Source organism: Cetorhinus maximus, chromosome 5 (assembly GCF_964194155.1).
Source record: "Cetorhinus maximus chromosome 5, sCetMax3.hap1.1, whole genome shotgun sequence".
Classification (NCBI taxonomy): Eukaryota; Metazoa; Chordata; class Chondrichthyes; order Lamniformes; family Cetorhinidae; genus Cetorhinus; species Cetorhinus maximus.
The window spans coordinates 141,950,630-141,972,631 of record NC_135883.1 but is presented as its reverse complement, the minus strand read 5'-3'; the positions used below and the strand labels follow the sequence as shown (position 1 = coordinate 141,972,631).

Genomic DNA, 22,002 nt, shown 5'->3' with positions numbered 1-22,002 from the left:
ATGCGTCATGCTGTTTTCCCTAACCCTTGCGAAATTAGTTAAAATCCTCCTCTACTGCATTAGATATACCTATATTATATTTAAACCAATAACATTAATTCAACACCAATTAATTTTGAGCAATCTTTTCTTAAGGCAAAATTTTTCAGCGTCAGTTATACAAACACATAACAATCAGGAATGTCCATTATATTGAAATTCACACCAATGCGTATCAGTTAGGTAAATTTCTTTAAAAATTGAGGATTTTACGATTGAAAAGAAAAAATATTCGCACAGATTTTCCATTGCCTCAGCCGGACAGCCCTCCTTGTACACAACACACCTACTCTTACATGATTCAATCACAAAACACAAAATCCATTTCAAAGAGCACAGACCAGTTTTCCATTGTTACCACTCTACAAAGAATAAAATCATTATACTGCACCATTCTTCATTTTAAAACTGCATGATGGAAACATAAATTAAATCAATTATCATACCTCATAAACAATACACAAAATCAAAATGCTGTAAATGCAGGAATGTTTTTCTTTCACTTTTTTGCTGTACAAACCAGATACATTGAGCAGGTTTGTGAACAAAATAAATCACCAATTGATTTGGACCATCGTAAGTCAAAAACCCAACATCATGTTTTGCTTTTATTCTGTACACTCCAATTATGTATTCTAAACATGGGCAAGCGCAAGCTCAATACAAAATATATTTCCATTGATCGGGTGAACTCCTCGGAAACCAAGATATCTTTCATGATTGCCATCACTACTAGGAGTATCATACTGAGCAAGCTTACAACATGTAGAGCAGAGATAGCTATGCTACTAAAAAAGCATAAACAAAGCAGCTGAAGACACTGAAGGAAACAAGTAAACAGAAGCTAGACTTTGGAACTGATGAACTGAACCTGGTTAATTCTTAGACGTTTGTTGTATAAGGTGATTTCAGTTATAGGGAGTTGACAGCAATGCCATGGAGTGACTTAAACCCAAACACAAGAACTTTAAATTTAAGACAGTGGGCAACAGGAAGCTAATCCATGTCAGCAAGGAGAGGGATGGTAACTGGGTGGACAGGGTGTGGAATAGGATTTGGAGTGCAGAATTTAGGAAAAGCTGAAGTTTACTGAGAAAAAAGAACAGGAGCCTGACCATGAAATAACTGAAATAGTCGAGGCATTGGTGACAAAGGCATGGATGAAAGTCTCAGTATTGAATGGGCTGAAGTAAAGGCAAAGACAAGCAATGCTGTGGAGCCTGAACGAAGCACTCTTCATGATGGACTTAGAATTAGACTTCATACGGATTTAGAAGATCAACTCATTGTCAACTAGGATGATGCGGTTGCAAACAGGCCAAAGCAGAGGCCAGGGAAGGGGGACAAAACAAAAACAGAATTACCTGGAAAAACTCAGCAGGTCTGGCAGCATCGGCGGAGAAGAAAAGAGTTGACGTTTCGAGGCCAGGGAAGGGGGAATGGAATCAATGGCACGGGTACAGAGTTTGTGGGAGCCGAAGGCAATGGCTTTAGTTTTCCTAACATTTAAATGTAGAAATTGTGGCTCAAAGACTGGATATCAGATAAGCAGTTTGGTAACACAGAAAAGATGGACGGATCAAGGGGGATCATGGGGAGTTAGTTGGGTGACATCACCATGCATGTGAAACCTGGCATGTCTGTGGATGATGTTGCCAGAGGGCAACATGCAGGCAAAATCACAGAACAGTACAGCACAAAAGGAAGCCATTTGGTCCACCAAGTCTGCAATGGCTCTGTCAAAGAGCAATCCACTTTGTCCCACTTCTATGCTCTTTCCCCATATCCCTACCTTGAGTATTTATTTAATTGCCTCCTGAAAACTTCTGCTGAATCTGTACCTCCCACCACATCAGGCAGCACATTTCAAATCCTAACGAGTTGTTGCCTAAAGAGGTTTTTCCTCAAGCTGCCTCTTTGTCAATCACCTTTAATATGTGCCCTCTGATATTGGCCCTTTAGCCACTGGAAACAGTTTCTCCTTATTTACTCTACCTAAACCCATCATCATAACATGGTAAAACAGGTAGATTATCAACCATCCAAATCCATCCAATACACCTATGGCAGGCAGTAAGAGCGGGAAAGCCTCCTGGTCAGTCATGCTTGATACGGAGTTGCGCCTCTCACGCTATAATCTCTGGCAACAGACGAGCGACCTGTTCCAGGAAAAACTGGAAATGGAAATGGACGTAGGCATGTGCTTTGTCTGCCTCGTACGCCACTAGGTGCGGGAAGAGAAATAAAAAAGAAGAAACCCATCTCCTCTTTGCTTTAAGGAGAAGGACCTCAGCTTCCCATAAGACCATAAGATATAGGAGCAGAAATTAGGCCATTCGGCCCATCGAGTCTGCTCCGCCATTCAATCATGGCTGATAAGTTTCTCAACCCCATTCTCCCGCCTTCTCACTGTAACCTTTGATCCCCTTACCAATCAAGAACCTATCTATCTCGGTCTTAAATACACTCAATGACCTGGCCTCCACAGCCTTCTGTGGCAATGAATTCCATAGATTCACCACTCTCTGGCTAAAGAAGCTTCTCCTCATCTCTGTTCTAAAAGGTCTTCCCTTTACTCTGAGGCTGTGTCCTCGGGTCCTAGACTCTCCTACTAATGGAAACATTTTCCCCACGTCCACTCTATCCAGGCCTTTCAGTATTCTGTAAGTTTCAATCAGATCCCCCTCATCCTTCTAAACTCCATCGAGTATAGACCCAGAGTCCTCAAACGTTCCTCATTTGTTAAGCCTTTCATTCCTGGGATCGTTCACGTGAACATCCTCTGGACCCTCTCCAGGGCCAGTACATCCTTCCTGAGATATGGGGCCCAAAATTGCTCACAATATTCTAAATGTGGTCTGACCAGAACCTTATAAAGCCTCAGCAGCACATCCCTGCTTTTATATTCTAGTCCTCTCAAAATAAATGCCAACATTGCATTTGCCTTCCTAACTACCGACTCAACCTGCAAGTTAACCTTAAGAGAATCCTGGACTAGGACTCCCAAGTCCCTTTGCACTCCAGATTTCTGAATTCTCTCCCCATTTATAAAATAGTCTATGCCTCTATTCTTACTACCAAAGTGCATGACCTCACACTTCCCCACGTTGTATTCCATCTGCCACTTCTTTGCCCATTCTCCTAACCTGTCCAAATCCTTCTGCAGCCTCCTCAATACTACCTGTCCCTCCACCTATCTTTATATCATCTGCAAACTTAGCCAGAATGCCCTCAGTTCCTTCATCTAGCTCATTAATGTATAAAGTGAAAAGTTGTGGTCCCAACACTGACCCTTACGGAACTCCACTAGTCACCAGCCACCATCCTGAGAAGGACCCCCTTATCCCCACTCTCTGCCTCCTGCCAGACAGCCAATCTTCTATCCATGCTAGTACCTTGCCTCTAACACCATGGGCTCGTATCTTACTGAGCAGCCTCCTGTGCGGCACCTGGTCACAGGCCTTCTGGAAGTCCAAGTAGATAATATCCATTGGCTCTCCTTTGTCTAACCTGCTTGTTACCTCCTCAAAGAATTCTAACACATTTGTCAGGCATGACCTCCCCTTGATAAAACTATGCTGACTTTGCCCTATTTTACCATGCACTTCCAAGTATTCTGAAATCTCATCCTTAATAATGGACTCTAAAATCTTACCAACGACCAAGGTCAGGCTAAATGACCTGTAATCTCCCGTCTTTTGCCTCACTCCCTTCTTAAACAGGGGGATTACATTAGTGATTTTCCAGTCCTCTGGGACCCTCCCTGGCTCAAGTGATTCCTGAAAGATCACCACTAACGCCTCCACTAGCTCTTCAGCTATCTCCTTCAGAACTCTGGGGGTGTAATCCACCTGGTCCAGGTGATTTATCCACCTTCAGACCTTTCAGTTTTCCTAGCACCTTCTCCTTGGTAATGGCCACCATACTCACCTCTGCTCCCTGACTCTCTTGAACTTTGGGGATGTTACTCGTGTCTTCCACCGTGAAGACTGACGCAAAGTACCTATTCAGTTCCTCCACCATTTCTTTGTTCCCCACTACTACTTCTCCAGTGTCATTTTCCAGCGGCCCAATGTCAACTTTTGCCTCTCTCTTACCCTTTATATATCTAAAAAAACCCTTGCAATCTTCTTTTATATTACTGGCTAGTTTACCCTCATATTTAATCTTCTCCCTCCTTATTTCTTTTTTAGTTGTCCTCTGTTGGTCTTTGTAGGCTTCCCAATCCCCTGGCTTCCCACTGCTCTTCGCCGCATTGTATGCTTTCTCTTTAGCTTTTATGCTGTCCCTGACTTCCTTGTCAGCCATGGTTGCCTTGTCCTCCCTTTAGTATGCTTCTTCTTCCTAGGGATGAATTTTTGCTGTGTCTCCCAAATTACTCCCAGAAACTCCTTCCATTGCTGTTCCACTGTCTTTCCTGCTAGGCTCATCACCCTTCATGTCTATCCACGCAACTGTAATTCCACATTGGAACCATTCTCATAAATCTGCTCTACACATTCTCCAAAGCTTTCCCATTCAAAAAAAGTGTGGTACCCAGGATTGGACACAATGCTCCAGCTGGGGCTGAACCAGTGTTTTACATAGGTTTAACATAACCTCCTGGCTCTGATATTTTATGTCTCGACTTACAAAGCCCACAAGCCTATATGATTTATTGTTTGTTTTGTTAACCTGTTCGTTTTCATCATCTCGTTCCTTCTCTGGCTTTCTTCAAGCCTCCCGCGATTCAAGCCCAATGTTATCCACCTACCCGATTTTAATTCTTCCTCATCTGTTTTTACCCTCAATTTCATCTTCAATTGTTGCCATGACAAGGCTGTATTGTCTTTGTTTTCAATGTCCACACTTTGCTTTCTTTGTCCCTCTCCCCTTGTCTAACTGTACTTAGCAACCGTTTTGATTCCTGAACTTCTACTCTTGATCTAACTCACTCATTTATCTTTCTGTTTATCCAACTGTACTACCATCCTCAAAAGGTTTGTGTACCAACACCCTCTCATCTTGCTCTTCTTGCACTCCCTACAGGTGCCATTTAGCATGTATTGTCTCTCCTCATTCCTTTTTCCAAAATTTATCACTTCACACTTTCTGCGTTGAATTCATCTGCTATGTTTCAGCCCATTCCATCAGCTTGTCGATATTCCCTTGACATCTATTGCTATTTTCCACAGTGTTTACTTCCATGTTATTTCCGAATTTCAAAGCTGTTCCTTATGCCCCCCAAGTCCAAGACATTAGTGTATATCAAAAACAGCAGTGGGTTTAGAACTGAATCTTGGAGAACTCCACTGTAAATGTCCTACCAGTCCAAGAAACAACCATTCTCCATAACTCTTCTGTTTTCTACCCCTTGACGAGTTTTGTATCCATGCTACTATTGTTCTTTTACCCCATGGACTTCAACTTTGTGAACAATCCTAATATGCAGTACTTTATAAAACACGGTTTGAAAGTCCATAGACACATCAATTGCAATGTCCTCATTCACCCTCTCTGTTACCTCATGGAAAGGAAAAGCAGGGTCCCAAAGATAGACTGTTCCAGAACTCTGGAGGCAATGGTGCAGGATCAGGAAAAGTCATAAGTCATAGATGGAAATACTCTAGCTATGATCAGATATTTAAGAGTGGAATCAGCCAAGAAGGTGCCAAGTGAATGGGACAATGGAGGAAGATGTTGCTGTGCTAGGCGACAGAGGCCGGGGGAGGGTGGGGGAGCACAGCTCACAGAAACAACATGTATACCACAATATTTTGCAAGTCATGTCAATGCACAACTTTCTTATGCATTGTTAGCAATCTAACTTTGCTAAATGAAAAATTTGATATGGAAGTTTCATTTATAGCAATACCTCACTGAGTTATACTCACAGGCTCAACGCTGAACCTGCAAGTATGTACAGATAGAATTGGTAAAGCTTCAAAATAAGTATCTAAGAATTCTTACCTCTGGTGCAAACATAGTTTCATATGATGGATTGAACGTAACTTCCTTCAGCAACGGATCAAGGTGAACCCCTGTCTCCACATCTTCCTAGAAGTAAAGAACCACAGGATTCAGAATGGCTCTGCTTGATTGCAGTAGAAAAATGCAATCACCTTTATCACATCAAGATTCAATTTTAAAACCAGAGATTGAAGGCTTTTGGCACACATTTTGAATTGGGTGTAGGAAAGTTAGGCAAGATGGGAAATTAGAATACTGCACAATCTGAAGCTTGCCTCAATTTCTCTGATGATGCTTCCATTGAAAATACATTCCACTACATTGGACGTTTACCAAACATCAGCAGCAAGCATAAGCCTGTGCAATATATTAATGGAGAAATGAAAATTAAATTCATAGAATGTTACAGCATTGAAACAGGTCATTCATCCCGTCAAGAATGCACTGATGCTTTTTGCCATCTTAGAATGAGAGCCTAATCCAAAACCATAATACTTTTCACACATATGTTCCATTACCTTTTAAAAGAATTTATCGACTCTGCTTCAACTGCAGTTTGCAACAGAAAATGCCATATTCTAATATTCCAAACTAAGTTATGGTTCAGTTGGTAGCATTCTCGCTTCTAAGTCAGAAGGTTATGACTTCAAGAGACTTGAAACTAAAATCTAGAGCAACACACAGTGTACTACTGAGGGAGCACCGCTTTTCAATGAGACATTAACTAATGGTCTGTCTTCCCTCAGGTGGGTGTAAGAGAGCCCATGGCACTATTTTGAAGAAGATCAAGAGAGTTCTCCCCAGTGCCTTGGCTAATATTTATCCCTTAACCAACATCACTGAAACAGATTATGATATTACTGTTTGTGAGACCTTGCTGTGTACAAATTGTCTGTTGTGTTTCCTACAATGCAACATTGATTACATTTCAAAACTGCTTCATTGGCAATAAAGAGATTTAGGACAGCTCTGAAAACATGAAGGGCACTGTAAGATGCAAGTTCTTATTTTCAGTGTAAATAATTTTTTATAACGTCTCCTTTAAAAATATTTTGTGATTGCGTACACACATTGCTCCTGTTTCAGCTAAACAAAATGAGTGACAGTCATTCACTGGTTCTTTCCCTAGGGCAATGTCTTGACCAATCAGAATCAAGCTCTTCAATAGGCTCCCTTTTTTCATTACTGAATGATGCTTAATCTTTACCAATCCAGCTCACTTTTGAAGATTTCTCATTGCTGATCCACAGCTGTATTTGCCAATATTTTCTTCCATTTAATCTGACCACTTCCTCTTTTCCCCACCAGCCTTGGCTTTGACATTTTCATTTTTCCATTATACTGTACCTAATTATATTGCAAATTATATTATAATAATATTAATTATATTCCAAACTAAGATGAATTCATCTAATTTATCTAATTATATTGTCTGGTTTAAATTTGAAACAATGCTTGGCAAATAACTATCAGTCACCATCAACTGGCACATTCTCCTCCACTAATCAGAGTCCATTTGCCAACCAATCAGCACTCTCATACAGTGTAAGTTTGTTGTTTACCCTGACATTGGCATCTTCCTGCAAATTGTCCTGATGAATGCAGGACAAAAAGCTTCCCTGCTTTCCCTGTTGCTTTCACCATGGCAATGCCTTGGCCAATCAGAGTCGACTTGCCAACCAATCAGCACCCTTTCCTCCTCTAGTATAAACTGTTGTGATTGCTTGAAATTTGGCATTCTTGCATTTATCCTGATAAGTGCAAGGTGAAAAGCTTCAGCAACATTTCCCTTTTCAGCAATGTTTGAGTTCTGTTCTACCAAACATTTTATTTACGCTACATGTTTTTTGTTAATTTTTTCTCATAATCGATCTTAGTTTATCTAATCAGCCCTTTGTAGCTTTCATATTACAAATATTCTTTATAGTTACGCTGGCCTTTATACTCTGTAAATATACTTTGAAAAAAATTGGCCTAACTCCACTATTCTGATATAAATCTCATTCTTTAATAGACTCCCTTTTTTCGTCGCTGAATGATGCTTAATCTTTACCAATCCAGCTCACATTTAAAGATTTCCCATTGCTGATCCACAGCTGTATTTGCCAACATTTTCTTCAATTTAATCTGACCACTTCCTCTTTTCCCCACCAGCCTTGGCCTTGACTTTTTCATTTTTCCATTATACTATACCTAATTATATTGTGGTCATTGCTTCCCAAATGTGCCCTACTTTTAGGCCACCTATTTCTTTGGCCTAATTAGCCAAAAGCAGGTCAAGTACTGCTTCCAACTTCAGTGATTGAATGGTGAACCTTAAAGCACAAGAGAGTTGAATGAAGACAGTTTCAGATTCAACATACATATTTTAAATGTACATCTTTTAAATCAATCAGAAACTCGTCAATTGGTTCCTGATAATTGTGATTAACAGTATACTGGTGACCAATTCCTGTGCTCCTGTTCCCAGCCGTTACCTCCCCCCACACCCTCTATAGTCATCTTAACGCCTTTCTTCAAACATCCATCCTTTCCTTTACTGAATCAGGCGGCACAGATGATGGATAATTCTACCAGATTTGAAATGTCAATACTGCCAATCAGCTTCTAACAGGACAATGAAGTTGTCCCACAATCCTAACTCACGTTCACTGAGCAATCTCACTACCAGTCACTCAACCAAGCCCCACTTCATTATTCCCAAGCAGTTGTGAAGATTTATTTAAAATATGGAAATCTGACATTAAAGTAATCGACAGTTGACAGAGAAGCAGAGTTTAATTCAAACACCAAAATGCAGCGATTCCATTAAACTTTTCCAAAAACCATGCCTTACCATTGAGCTATCAAAATGAATGTCAGTGTGTTGTGTTGGGTTGAGGGTGGGGGAGGTGATGCGTCGGAAAGAGCCCCAAACAAATTTCCTTTCTTAAATATCACAGATTTTCAAGGGTCAATTAAAATCTAATAACAGCATCAACTGTCGTTTTACTAATTTCCAAAGTAGGCTAAATGCTCCACCTTTATATGTACATAAGGCAACTGATGTTAAGGTTTTGCTTCTGGTGGAGCAAAACAAGTGAGCAGCATCAGTCCGTAGGCTGCTTAAAATACCCCCTGAAGAGATGTCACCTTTATCAATTGCTCTCCAACAGTCCATCAGCACATTATCAAGGGTTTGCCGAATGGTCTCCATCTGTACTGTACTGTATGACACTTAGTTATCTTTTGTTCAGTGCTCCAACGACATTTTAAAAAACCGGTCAGACACCACCACATCACGAGTTCCATCAGTCCCCAGTGCTTCTTCTCCCCCCTCCCAAAAAGTCCATTCAGACCGGTCAGAGAGAGAGAGAGAGCCCTGTTTTTGTGAGATTGCGTACAAACGAACCCATGTGCACCGCTGCGCCAGGCCAAGGCCTCCCGTCACCCACCTTCACAGCAACCTCGGGCGCGGAGTTTAAAGCGAGGGATCCGTGCATGGATTTTCCAGGATTTACTGGGTGCAGATGAGCCACAGCGTCCTGGCTGGGAACCTCTCCACATTCCCCATCCGAGTCACTGCCGCTTTCGCTGCCGCTGCCGTAAGAAGCCAGAGCCGCGATCGCCGACATTTTGGAGGCGGCTCACTCGGTAAAGTAATAACGCGTCCTTGCAGATCTACAACTTCACCAACCCTCCGGCTAATGTCAAAACGTTCACAGATATCGGCGTCTTCACTTTGAAATTTACAGCATTTCTATCGGCTCATTCTTACAAGATCGCCCTCGCGGGTTTCAGTGAAACGCCTTTAATTATTACTATTTACTACATGGATGGAAGGTCCAAACTCCCGCCCCCGACAAACTGATTGGCGGGCCGGGGAGAATGTGGGCGTTCCCTCCGGGACTGTTCTCTGTTTTCTATCGGTCGGCTGGCTCGTCGGTCAAATGACGTCACAATATTTCTACACTCCCTCCCCCACATTCCAATCGGGAGAGTGTCGGCTCTCGGTCCGTGCCATTGGGATACTCCGCGGAGGGATGCCCTGTGCATTTTGTCGGAGAAGCCCGGCTGAAATATAAAGGCCGGGAACAGATGCTGTGGGCATTTTCAAACTCTAATGGGCTTTAGTTATTTGGAAGCCGAAAAGGCAGCGGTTTGCGATCGCCGGAGCGAACGGATTGCCCTGCTGCGGGTGGGATGTTCCCTGTGCGTGCCCCCGACGTGCGCCATTCCGGCTGAAGCGGCGGTGTTGTTATCGAGACCGGCGAAAACTTGGGGCGTCAGTGAAAGCGGACCGCTTAGAGCAAACCTCTGAGACGGAGGCTCGCGGACAATGAAGGCGTTATTCTCCAACTGAAAAGCGTTCCGATTTTTAAAAATTAAATATATATCTATTTCCCTGGGAAGATTATTTTTTTAAAGAACACAATAAAAGCCGCTCGAGCTGGTAAGAGTTTACGGGGTACGTAATTTTAATCTCAGTGAATGAAATGTCGGGCTGTTGGGATTTTATTTATTGTTGCAGTGTGTTCTTATGTGTAAAACAATTGTCTCATAGCAAAGAGGGTGCGGGGGGGCGGGTGCTTGGACGCATTTTGCTACCGTTTTTTTTCCAGCCTGCACCTTTCCCTTTTATTTTTCGGAATCTCTTCTTCTCACACCCCCCCCCCGCCCCCCGCCCCCCTTGTTTTTCTGTTGTTGCCGAGGCCCCCGGGCAGGTAGTGATGGATGAGTGGCTGACTGGATGAGCTGCTCGGATGTACCTGAGCTTCAGTCCCGATTGTCTCTCACACACCTACCCACCGCCCCCCCCCCCCCCCCCCCACCCTGAGCTACAACCGCACCGGCCACATCCCGAGTTATCCTGCAGGAGTCTGAGCTTTCTGCAACTACTAACTCACTCTCTTACACACTCACTCACTGGAGATCGTGCACTTGGAAGCAAGAGGCTCTTCCACCCCCATTTTTGTCACTAACACGGATTGTAAAGTTGTTGAATATTTCCAGCGTTTGCTGTTTTGTACCTTGTTGTGCTTTTCGGTTTTGTGAAGCCGACTGGACCCTATCCACTCAATTTTCACAGTAGAGTAAGGGGTGGGGGAATTATTTTATGAGCCAGAGGTTACAATGACTGAGGTGTTTTTCCCGGACCACCCCCCCCCCCCCCCCCCATGCAGTCAGCAGAGTTGTGTATTTTATAAACCGTGTGCAATGCACGGTGTCTTTTTATTTTCTCTTTCCTGCATTTGTAAAGTTTTTTAAATGCTGCCCTTTCACGGACAGGACTTCATGTGCGCAGAAGTGTGCGCTCGTATCGCAGAATACAAACGGTCGCTAATTTATTGTGTATCAAACACATTTGATTGGGGTGTATGAGAAGCGTCCTGCTTATCTGACAATGTTGTGTATCGAGCAACTTTACTCGACTGTCTTCCTTCCCGCCCCCTTGACCTAATGCACAAAACATCGTCTTTTGGGCTTGGAAAGGCTGGACCATGTTTTCTGCTTTAAACTCTGCCGCCCGCAGTACTTGATTCCCACGCCAGAGGTTGATCGCAGACCTGAGCTCCTGAGTATTTTGTCTCAATTTTACACCTTCCCACACAGCCTCCTGCCTCCTGAAGTGTCTCAATAATTTTGAAGGGAGCGCAAAATAAAGCAAGGATCCGCTATAAGCGAGTGGAGCAGAGAGCTGCCTCGATTTAAGAGATAACTTATAAAAGCCCAGTTTATTGCGGATGGGTCTTTGTTTTACTGTACTGCATTTACATGCGGACGGAATTACTGCTTTTCAAAGCAGAGCTGGATTTACAAACGACTTTTAAATCTGCACCAGATCCAGCTAAAGGACAAAATAATAGTGGATGTTCTCGAAATTTTTTTAATTAACAGGCATTTCTGAGATGGGCATTTTTTTTCCAAACTTACATGTTCAAAGAAAGGAAAATTATCAGATTGAGTTCAATCCTGTTTCCTAACGACTTTCACAACAAAATCAGCATGATTTCTGTTGCTGGTGTTTTTATTTTTTGTGTGTGTTCCTGAGGTTGAAACACATCTCTCTTCTAATGGTAGAACTTTTTATAGCACCTTTGTCAATGGGAACACCACCACCTGGAAGTTCCCCTCCAAGCCACTCACCATCCTGACTTGGAAATAGATCGCTGTTCCTTCACTGTCGCTGGATCAAAATTCTGCAACTCCCTCCCTAACAGCACTGTGTGTGTACCTACACCACATGGACTGCAGCGGTTCAAGAAGGCAGCTCACCACCACCTTCTCGAGGGCAATTGGGGATGGGCAATAAATGCTGACCTAGCCAGTGATGCCCACATCCCAGAAATGAATTCTTTTTAAAAAAGTCCCAAGGTGCTTCACAATTATTATACAAAAATGGGCAATGGACCATATTACAACATGTAACCAAAGGTGGCTTTTAAGGAGCATCTTGTAGGACATTAGCAATGGAGACATTTTAAGGAAGGAATTCCAGAATTTAGTCCCAAGACGGTTGAAGGCATGGCAGCTAATGGTAGGGAAAATAAATTGGGGATACGCACGTATGGCCAGGAATGGAGAGTTCTTGGACGTCTGTAGGGCTGAAGGAGGGTATGGTATACTGACATGCATGACTTGAACACCAGAATGATCATTTTAAGTTTGAGATATTGTTGAACACAAGCACATGGATAATAAGTGAATGGGACTTAATGTGAGTTAGGTATTGGCAGCAGTGTTTCATATGAGCTCAAGGATGGCAGGTGGAAGGCCAACCAGGAAAGCATATCTTGGGTGGCCAAATTGGACAGTCTTGCCTAAAATTGCCTCCATTCAAGTGCCCATTTTACTGCTATCAGTTTACCCTTCAATGTTGATAAACAATGTTGATAAATCAACACGAACGTCAGAACCTGAGGAAAATGTGGACCTTTCACCACTTATTCCTTTTCAGTATAAAAATTAAATGTTTCAAGTGATCTAACCATTCATCTATAAAAGGCATCACATGTTTAAGAATGTGCGATTGTGGAAGTTTTAAAATTTTTACATGACTCTTGCTGAAGCCATAAAAATGCAAGAATAGAGAAAATAGAATGCAGATTTCAATGACGTTAAATTAAAACAAAAATAACTTCCTTGCAGCACCTAAATTCTGTGTCTAATTTTACATCCGTTTTGACCCAGCATAACTTAAGGAAATTTGCATATAAGACTTGCATGGTCAAAGATTTTATCCTGAACCGAAATATGTTTGGGTACAAGGATTAATAGACAGGTATAAAAGATTGAGGTAATTGTGTTGTATACTGTTGCTTGATCTTTTTAAAGTTGGTATTTGCTTTGTGTCTTGATTGTGTACCTTGGGCGCAAATGCACAGGAAATTCCACCCAATATTTTAACTCTTATTTTGATTAATCATTATTGTCTTAGTTTCAATGCAGCTGCATATTTGTTACTTTGTTATTATTTGAAAATTGAAGCTAGCTATCAATGTTTTCATAAATTTGTAAAATGGTTTAAACAATTCAAAACATGATTTTGTGCTTGAGTAGGCAAAGAATATCAAGGTATAAAAAGAAACGTTTACTTCAATGGATCAGGAGAAGGCCTTTGACAGAATATCGCACACCTACATGGGGAATGTACTCTCCAAAATGGGGTTTGGGGAGGGAATTCGCAATTGGATCCAACTGCTCTACACTAACATCAGTAGCGCAGTCTCAATCAATGGGTGGGAAACAGATAGCTTTCCTATTAAATCTGGAGTCAGGCAGGGCTGCCCTCTCTCGCCTGTTCTGTTTGTGTGTTGCATAGAACCCTTTGCTGAGTCCATCAGGAAGGATCCGGGCATAAGAGGAGTGACAATCCCAGGCAGTGGAGGCACTCAGGTCAAAGCCTCCCTGTACATGGACGATGTCGCCGTTTTCTGCTCAGATCTGCTGTCGGTGCGCAGACTGATCCACATTTGCGACCAGTTCGAACTGGCCTCGGGAGCCAAGGTAAATCGTGGGAAGAGCGAGGCCATGTTCTTTGGGAACTGGGCTGACCGATCCTTTGTCCCCTTCACCGTCAGGGCTGATGGCCTGAAAGTGCTGGGGATATGGTTCGGAGGGACCAGAGCATGCATTAGAAACTGGAAGGAGCGAGTGTCTATGGTGAAAAGGAAACTGGGCATGTGGGAGCGATGCTCCCTCTCCATTGCGGGTAAGAACCTGGTCATCAGGTGTGAGGCACTCTCGCTGTTGCTGTACGTGGCGCAGGTCTGGCCCATTCCACACACCTGCATGGTGGCGATCACTCGAGCCATCTTCCGCTTTATCTGGAGGTCGAAAATGGATCGGGTCCGCAGGGACACGATGTACAAGCCTCTAGATAAAGGGGGAAAAAACGTACCCAACATCGCCCTCATACTGATGGCCACCTTTGTGTCTGGCTGCATCAAGTGGTGCGTAGACCCTCAGTACGCAAACACCAAGTGTCACTATGTGCTGAGGTTCTACCTGTCCCCGGTGTTGCGAAGGATGGGTCTGGCCACACTGCCGCGGAACGCTCCAAGTAGTTGGACCGTGCCGTACCACCTGTCCCTCGTGGAAAAATTTATGCATAAAAACACCTTTGACCACATGTCCATCAGGCAGTGGTCAGCACGTAACGTCTTAGAGGCCCTGTGGGAAAAGGAGAGGGTGGATCCTGTGGGATGGTTCCCCGAGCAGACTGTCAAAGTCATTTGGCAGAATGCCTCATCACCAGAACTTTCCAACAAGCACCAAGACATAGCTTGGCTGGTGGTGAGAAAGGCCCTCCCTGTCAGATCCTTCCTACATGCCAGGAGTCTCACCCCCTCTGCACGTTGCCCTCGAGGTGGCTGTGGTGGGGAAGAGACCGTTGTTCACCTCCTGGTGGATTGTGCCTTTGCAAAGAAGGTCTGGAGAGAGATGCAGTGGTTTCTGTCAAGGTTTGTCCCGAGCAGGTCGGTGACACAGGACTCTGTGCTCTACGGGCTGTTCCCAGGGACACACACCGAGACAAACATCAACTGCAGCTGGAGGATCATCAACTCAGTGAAAGACGCTCTTTGGTCTGCCCGAAACTTGTTGGTCTTCCAGCGCAAAGAGTTGTCCCCGACCGAGTGTTGCAGACTGGCACATTCCAAAGTCCAGCACTACATGCTGAGGGACGCACTAAAGCTTGGGGCAGCTGCCACAAAGGCGCAGTGGGGAAGGGTCGCTGCCTAAGACCTTTCTGCCATAGTGCACTGAGGGACTGGGAACTGTTTAAATCCCCTCGGGCTGTACAGCTCAAAATGAATGTAATATTTATTGTATGTATCAATGGATTTCGTGATACGTGTTGTAAAAGTTTGAACCTGTTTGTATTTTTGCGTTGGTGATTTTGAAATGTTTTGGAATGTTGTTTGAAGATATTTTGTGAATAAAGTATATTTTTGCAAAAAAAAAATTTTAAATTTTGAAAATAGTGTAAATGAATTTCTCTTTCAAAATCTAACCTGTTTTTAAAAAATTTGTGGAGAAATGTTTGAATATTTCTGTATTATCTCATTAAATGCCCTGCATCTTGGTATAAACCTTATATACAGAAAATATGATTCAGGGCGAATCCTTAATCTTTTACATAAACAAAGATTTTGCTCTACCGGTCTACTTGTTTTGCTACATCAAATAATACTGCCAAACAATCTTTCTTGCAAAGCAGTTGTTTCAATATTATGCATTTCATTATCTTGCTTTATGACCTGGAAAAATACAAATTGGGAGAAGTTGTTAAGAAATAGAATAATGAAAGGTATTTGACATTTATATTGAATTGAGACTGTCTATTTGATGTTGACAAATGTACGTAAAATTAGTTATGGCTTTTCTAAATTTGAGCAGATCATTATTTATCATGAAAGGGCAATGCATATCCTTTATCAGTTCATTTGCAATTCAGATGTAGTATTGTAAATAAATATTTCATCTGGCATCTTTGAGTGTATGTAGCTAGTTCACTGGAAGTGCCAAATATGAAAAGATGCAATTCTTGCTATTTAATGTATTAGTTTATTTAAACCAAAGACTGCTTATTGTAATATTGAATAGTTCGTATATTATCAATTATGACAATTATTAATTTAAAAGATATGAACAGTAATTTTGAGTTGTCATAAGTCACATGAGTATAGTACTAGCATGACAAGGCTGTATATTGTGCTTTACATAAAGCAATGCCCTGGGCAGTAATGGCTTTGCTTGTCATAGAAAGTTAAATCATTGACAGATGATAAATGAAAATGACACAACTTCCAAAACAATGAATTAGTGTTGTGACTTCTATTCAGAACAAAGTTCTCTAGTTTTTTTTTCGCCCTTTTCTCACTGAGACTACAGTTCCAAGCAGGGTTTGCTGTAAATCCATTTTTGGGCTCGGCAGTGTAAGGTACTCCCATAAGCAAATCCCACATTTCCACTTTCCAAAGTTGACCCATGCTAGCTAATTTTGATTTGGATGTTTGAGTAACCAAGGGAGTTGTAACCATGTTAAAAGCAAAATACTACTGATGCTGAAAATCTGAAATAAACAGAAAAATGCTGGAAAAACTCCACAAGTCTGGCAGCATTTGTGGCGAGAGAAAGAGTTAATGTTTTGAGTCCATATGACGCAGAGCTAAAGAGAAGTAGAAATGTGATGGAATTTAAACTGTTTGAGAGGGTGGAGCAAAATAGATCAGGGATAGGTGGGGGCTAAGGAGACATTTGACAAATATATCATGATGTTGATAGTGGCATAAAGGTAAGATAGTAGACTGAGTTAATAGCAGAACAAGAGTCAGTGCTCTTTTGGGGGAGAAAAGGATTTTAAAAATAATTGAATGAATAAATATAATTGGATTAAAAAAGGGGTCAAGAGGGAGGAGCGAGTTCATGGTCTAAAGTTGTTGAACTCAATGTTAAGTCCAGAAGGCTGTAAAGTGCCTAATTGGAAGATGAGTTGCTATTCCTCCAGTGTGCATTGGGCTTCACTGGAACATTACAGCAGGTCAAGCGCAGGCATGGGAGCAGGATGGTGTGTTGAAATGGCAAGCGACAGGAAGGTCTGGGTCATGCTTGCGAACTGAGCGAAGATGTTCCGCAAAGTGGTTACCCAGTCTGCGTTTACTCTCCCCAGTGTAGTAGAGGAGGCGGCATTCGGAGCAGCAAACAGTAGACCAAATTGAAAGAGATGCAAGTGAAGCACCGTTTCACCTGAAAGGAGTGTTTGGGGCCTTGGATGGTGAGGAAGGAGGAGGTCAAGGGACAGGTGTTGCACCTTCTGCGATTGCATGGGAAGGTGCCGTGGGAAGGAGAGGAGGAGTTGGGGGTGACGGGGGATTGGATCAGGGTGCCACAGAGGTAATGACCCCTGCGGAATTCTGATGGGGTGGGGGTGGACCTGAGGGGAAGATGTGTTTGGCGGTGTCATGCTGGAGTTGGCGGAGGATGATCCTTTGAATACAGAGGCTGGTGGGGTGAAAAGTGAGGACAAGGGGGACTCTATCATGGTTCTGGGAGGGAGGGGAAAGGATGAGGGCAGAGATGGGGGAGATGGGCATGACATAGATGACGGCCTGTCAACCACAGTGGGAGGGAACCCTCGGTTAGGGAAAAAGGAACTGATGTCAGAAGCGCCGTTTTGGAAAGTGGCATCATCGAAAATGATGTGACGGAGGCAGAAGAACTGGGAGAATAGCATGGGGTCCTCACAAGAAGCAGGGTGTGAGGAGCTGTAGTCGAGGTAGCTATAGGAGTTAGGGAGAAGTCGAGGAAAGGAAGTGTCAAAAATGGACTATGTGAAGATGGGAGTGTGGTGGAAATTGGAAGCAAAATCGATAAATCTTTCCAAGTCCAGACGAGAGCATGAAGCAACACCGATACAGTCATCGATGTGCCAAAAAGAGAGTTGTGGAAGGGGGTAGGACTGAAAGAAGGAATGTTCTTCTTACCCCACAAAAAGGCAGGCATAACTGGGGCCCATGGGAGTACTGATAGCCACACCTTTTATTTGGAGGAAGTGAGACACATTAGAGAAGTTTTTCTGTGAGATAAAAGTTCAGCCAGGCAGAGGAGAGTGGTGGTGGATGGGGGGTTGTTTGGGCAAGAAAGAATTGGAGAGAACCCTCAATGCCCTGATGGGGGCATAGAGACTGGACATCATTGCGAAGAGGAAGCAGTTACGACCAGGAAGCTGGAAATTGTTGATTTGTTGTCATGGTCCAGGGGGAAGTAGCAAGAAATGTCTGAGTGTTGGCGCTTAGCTTCTGCGAGGTAGAGGTCAGTATGTCAGACAACAACAGCACCACCAGCAGGTTTGATAACAAAGTCAGAGTTGGACTTGAGAGAACGGAGTTGAGCAAGTTCAGAAGGAGACAGGTGATAGGAGCAGAGAAATTAAGACGGCCGATGTCATGCCAACAGTTCGCGATGAAAAGATCGAGAGCAGGTAAGAGGCCGGAGGGAGGGGTCCAGGTAGAGGGAGAATACTGGAGGCGGATGAAAGGATCCGTTGAACTGGAGGAGGGCTCCTGCCCAGAGAAATGAGCATGGAAACAAAGGCGACCAAAGAAGAGTTCAACATCGGGCTGAGCCTGAAATTCATTGAGACGAGGGTGTAATGGGATGAAACTGAGTCCTTTGAGTAGAGAATGTTCAGTATCAGACAGGAAGGTCAGAGTTGTAACCATGTGTTCCTTTTTACACAAAAACTGGATATCTTTCAAATGCTTTCACGTGCACTTCTCCAATCTTTCCTTCAGCCAAAATAATGAATACCCAGGTAAGATGAGGTCGATGACAAATACGGAAACTGGTTTATTTTTGATGGATCAACATGTATGATTCGCTAAGAGTAGCAACTCTGCACATTTTAAAACTACTCCACAACATGCACTGCAACCAAAAAGCACTCTTCTATCCTAAATAGCTGAAAGAATATTCTTTTTTTTTGTTTTATTTTGGGTTAGCTTCTAACTCAGAAAATTTGTTGTGCTATATCTTTTTTTCTATAACTGTATATTTTATTCATATCATTTATAAAGGTACATTACATAACAGTTCAAATTTAACATTACATAAAGTCCAAACTCAATCAGCTTCTTTCCATGTAGTGTGTGGCCTCGCTATACTTGCAATTACAGGTTATAGTTACGATATTTATTTCATGTCAAACACACAGCCCGAGTGGTTTTTACACTGTTTCCATCCCCTCGGCATACTTTGGGAGGACCTTAAACTGTGGCCTTTGCCCACTGAATCGGCAAAGCTTGAGGAAGCCACTGCACAGTGACCCTCAGCCTGTAGTCCTGGACCTTGGAATGCGCCACCTGCAACACTTGTCATTGACAGCTCATTGTATTGGAAGACCAGCAAGTTTTGGGCAGACCAAAGAGATTTGATGGCAGTTGCAGTTTATCTTCATGTGCCTCCCTGGAAACAGCCTGTATAGCAGAGTCTTGCGTTATCGAGCTCCTTGGTATGAACCACAACAAAAAGCACTGTCGTGCAATATCGTAATTCCTACCCCGGGTCAAGAACTGCCTTCATGCAGCATCTGTTAGACTGGGCTGACCCTGGACATGGGTTCTGCTCTCCCCTCTGTTAATTCTGACTCTCAAAAATGTTATCTCACCAAACCACAATTACTCCTGTTAAGCTCAAATAATCAAGTTAATTAGAGTAGTTGTGAATGAACAATCAGTGTAATGTCCAAACTAACATTCATTGTCTAAAGTACACTGATTCAAACATCCTGCCTGAATACTAATCTGGGATTCTCACCTGCCCATCCTGCAGTTGTGAATTTACCCCATTGAGGACTGTTTTTTTTAATAAATATTATAACAAGGTTCACCTGTGGCACTATTGTCAGAATATTAGTATCAACTATATTTTTTAAAACAAAAACAGAATTACCTGGAAAAACTCAGCAGGTCTGGCAGCATCGGCGGAGAAGAAAAGAGTTGACGTTTCGAGTCCTCATGACCCTTCAACAGAACTGAGTAAAATTAGGAGAGGGGTGAAATATAAGCTGGTTTAAGGTGGGGGGGTGGGGTGGGGGGAGAGAAGTTGGGGTGGTAGTAGGGACAAGCAAGCAGTGATAGGAGCAGATAATCAAAAGATGTCACAGACAAAGGAACAAAGAGGTGTTAAAGGTGGTGATATTATCTAAGAGAATGTGCTAATTAAGAATGGATGGCAGGACACTCGAGGTACAGCTCTAGTGGGGGTGGGGTGGAAAGACTGACAGGGCATTACAGGTATAGATTTAAAAATAATGGAAATAGGTGGGAAAAGAAAAATCTATATAAATTATTGGAAAAAACAAAAGGGAGAGGGAAGAAACGGAAAGGGGGTGGGGATGGAGGAGGGAGTTCAAAATCTAAAGTTGTTGAATTCAATATTCAGTCCAGAAGGCTGTAAAGTACCTAGTCAGAAGATGAGGTGCTGTTCCCCCAGTTTGCGTTGGGCTTCACTGGAACAATGCAGCAAGCCAAGGACAGACATGTGGGCAAGAGAGCAGGGTGGAGTGTTAAAATGGCAAGCGACAGGGAGGTTTGGGTCTTTCTTGCAGACAGACCGCAATTTTAACACTCCACCCTGTTCTCTTGCCCACATGTCTGTCCTTTTGAGTTCTGTAGCATTGCCTTACCAATTAAAACTACCTCGTACTTTACCTGTTACTGTCTATTGAATTATTTATGGGTTCAACAGTGTAATAACTATTTGTCTCAGCATATAATTTTTTTGTATAATGGCCTATCTTGTCGCTGAAATAATCCTATTGAGTTTTTGTCCTGGGGAAACAAACTAAGTTTTTTTAAAAAGCCTTTCTGGTCTTTTCTCGTTTCTTGGCGAAACTGGAATTGAAATGGAAATCAATTCTATACTTTTTGAGTTCAAAAATTTTGTGCATCATCTACTAAACTGTAATATTCATATCTCCAAGGATGACTGATCAGAAACTGAATGTAGAACTGAAGTTTCCCCTTTTTCTTTACTTTATTCTCTTGGACTTAGCAGTTGACAATTTCAAGGATGCCATTTTAAATCCCAGCTCCACTCCCAGTAATATAAATCCATGAAATAATAGTTTTTCTGCTACATCAACAGTATCTTGAAATTGTATTGTACATTTATCCTTTTGAAAAAAACATCTGTAGGCACTTGGTATGTGTATTATAAAGCAATATTTGACATAGGCTGCATAATAAGATACTCGGGCAGATAACCGAAAGCATGATAAGAGGTGAGTTTCAAGGAGCCTCTTAAAGGAGGAAAGCAAGGTGGAGAAGCAGAGGTTTAAGGGGGGAGCTTTGGAGCTTACAGCCTTGACAGCTGAATGCACAGCCACCAATGATAAAAATTGGGAAAACTTGAGGCAGAATTAGGGGAGCTCAGATAACTCATAAAGCCGGAGGAAATTGAATGTATAGGGTTTGGGAGGGTGCAGGTCGGCAAGCACAGGTGATGCATGGACGGGATACGAGTTAGGACACAGGCAGCAGAGTTTTGAATGAATTGAAATTTGTAGAGGATAGAATATCAGACTGCTGTTCATTGGAGTAGTCAAGTCTAGAGGTAACAAAGGAATTGCAGTTGATGAGGATTTTGTTAATTGTACAATAGCTTGGTTTGCTTTTTCTACAAAGCAATGAAATGTACATTCATCATTCTTCACATTCTACTATTAGAATTGTCAGCTCATCTTGGTTCACACCCTTGCATTGGAATCAGTAAGTTATGAGTTAAAGACCTGCTCCAGAACTTTGTAAATTATCTATGTTGTTGCTTCAATGCAGTACTCAATGTGCTTGTGTCAAAATCGCCATCTTTTGAGGTGAAGCATTAATCCTGTCTGCTTGCCCATTTGGGGAGAAACTGACTGTGTGGAAGAGCACAGGGAGAGCAAAAAGTAAGAGAGACCATGGACTACCTTGAAGAAAAGCAACAAGTATGCCTGGTGCTGTTTGAGTTGCAAATATTGACTAATGAATT

General features: G+C 42.6%; 2 protein-coding genes across 5 annotated transcripts in view; one reads left to right on the top strand and one right to left on the bottom strand.

Annotated features, from left to right (window-relative positions):
* Nucleotides 1-10,167, bottom strand: part of cdc40 (cell division cycle 40 homolog (S. cerevisiae)) — a 159,915-nt gene extending 149,748 nt beyond the window's left edge. The window contains exons 1-2 of the mRNA XM_078542583.1: nucleotides 9,423-10,167; nucleotides 5,989-6,075 (exon numbers count right to left, since the gene is read on the bottom strand). Of these exons, the coding sequence (XP_078398709.1) occupies nucleotides 5,989-6,075; nucleotides 9,423-9,602 (267 nt within the window). The 5' untranslated portion in view covers nucleotides 9,603-10,167. The remainder of the gene's footprint in view (nucleotides 1-5,988; nucleotides 6,076-9,422) is intronic.
* wasf1 (WASP family member 1) overlaps nucleotides 10,103-22,002 on the top strand; it is a 151,045-nt gene continuing 139,145 nt past the window's right edge. The window contains exon 1 of one of the 4 annotated variants that reach the window (XM_078542587.1): nucleotides 10,103-10,420. The gene's annotated coding sequence lies outside the window, so the exon portion shown is untranslated. Of the gene's footprint in view, nucleotides 10,436-22,002 lie in introns of all 4 variants that reach the window. The other 3 variants (XM_078542586.1, XM_078542585.1, XM_078542584.1) reach the window with 3 other exon arrangements.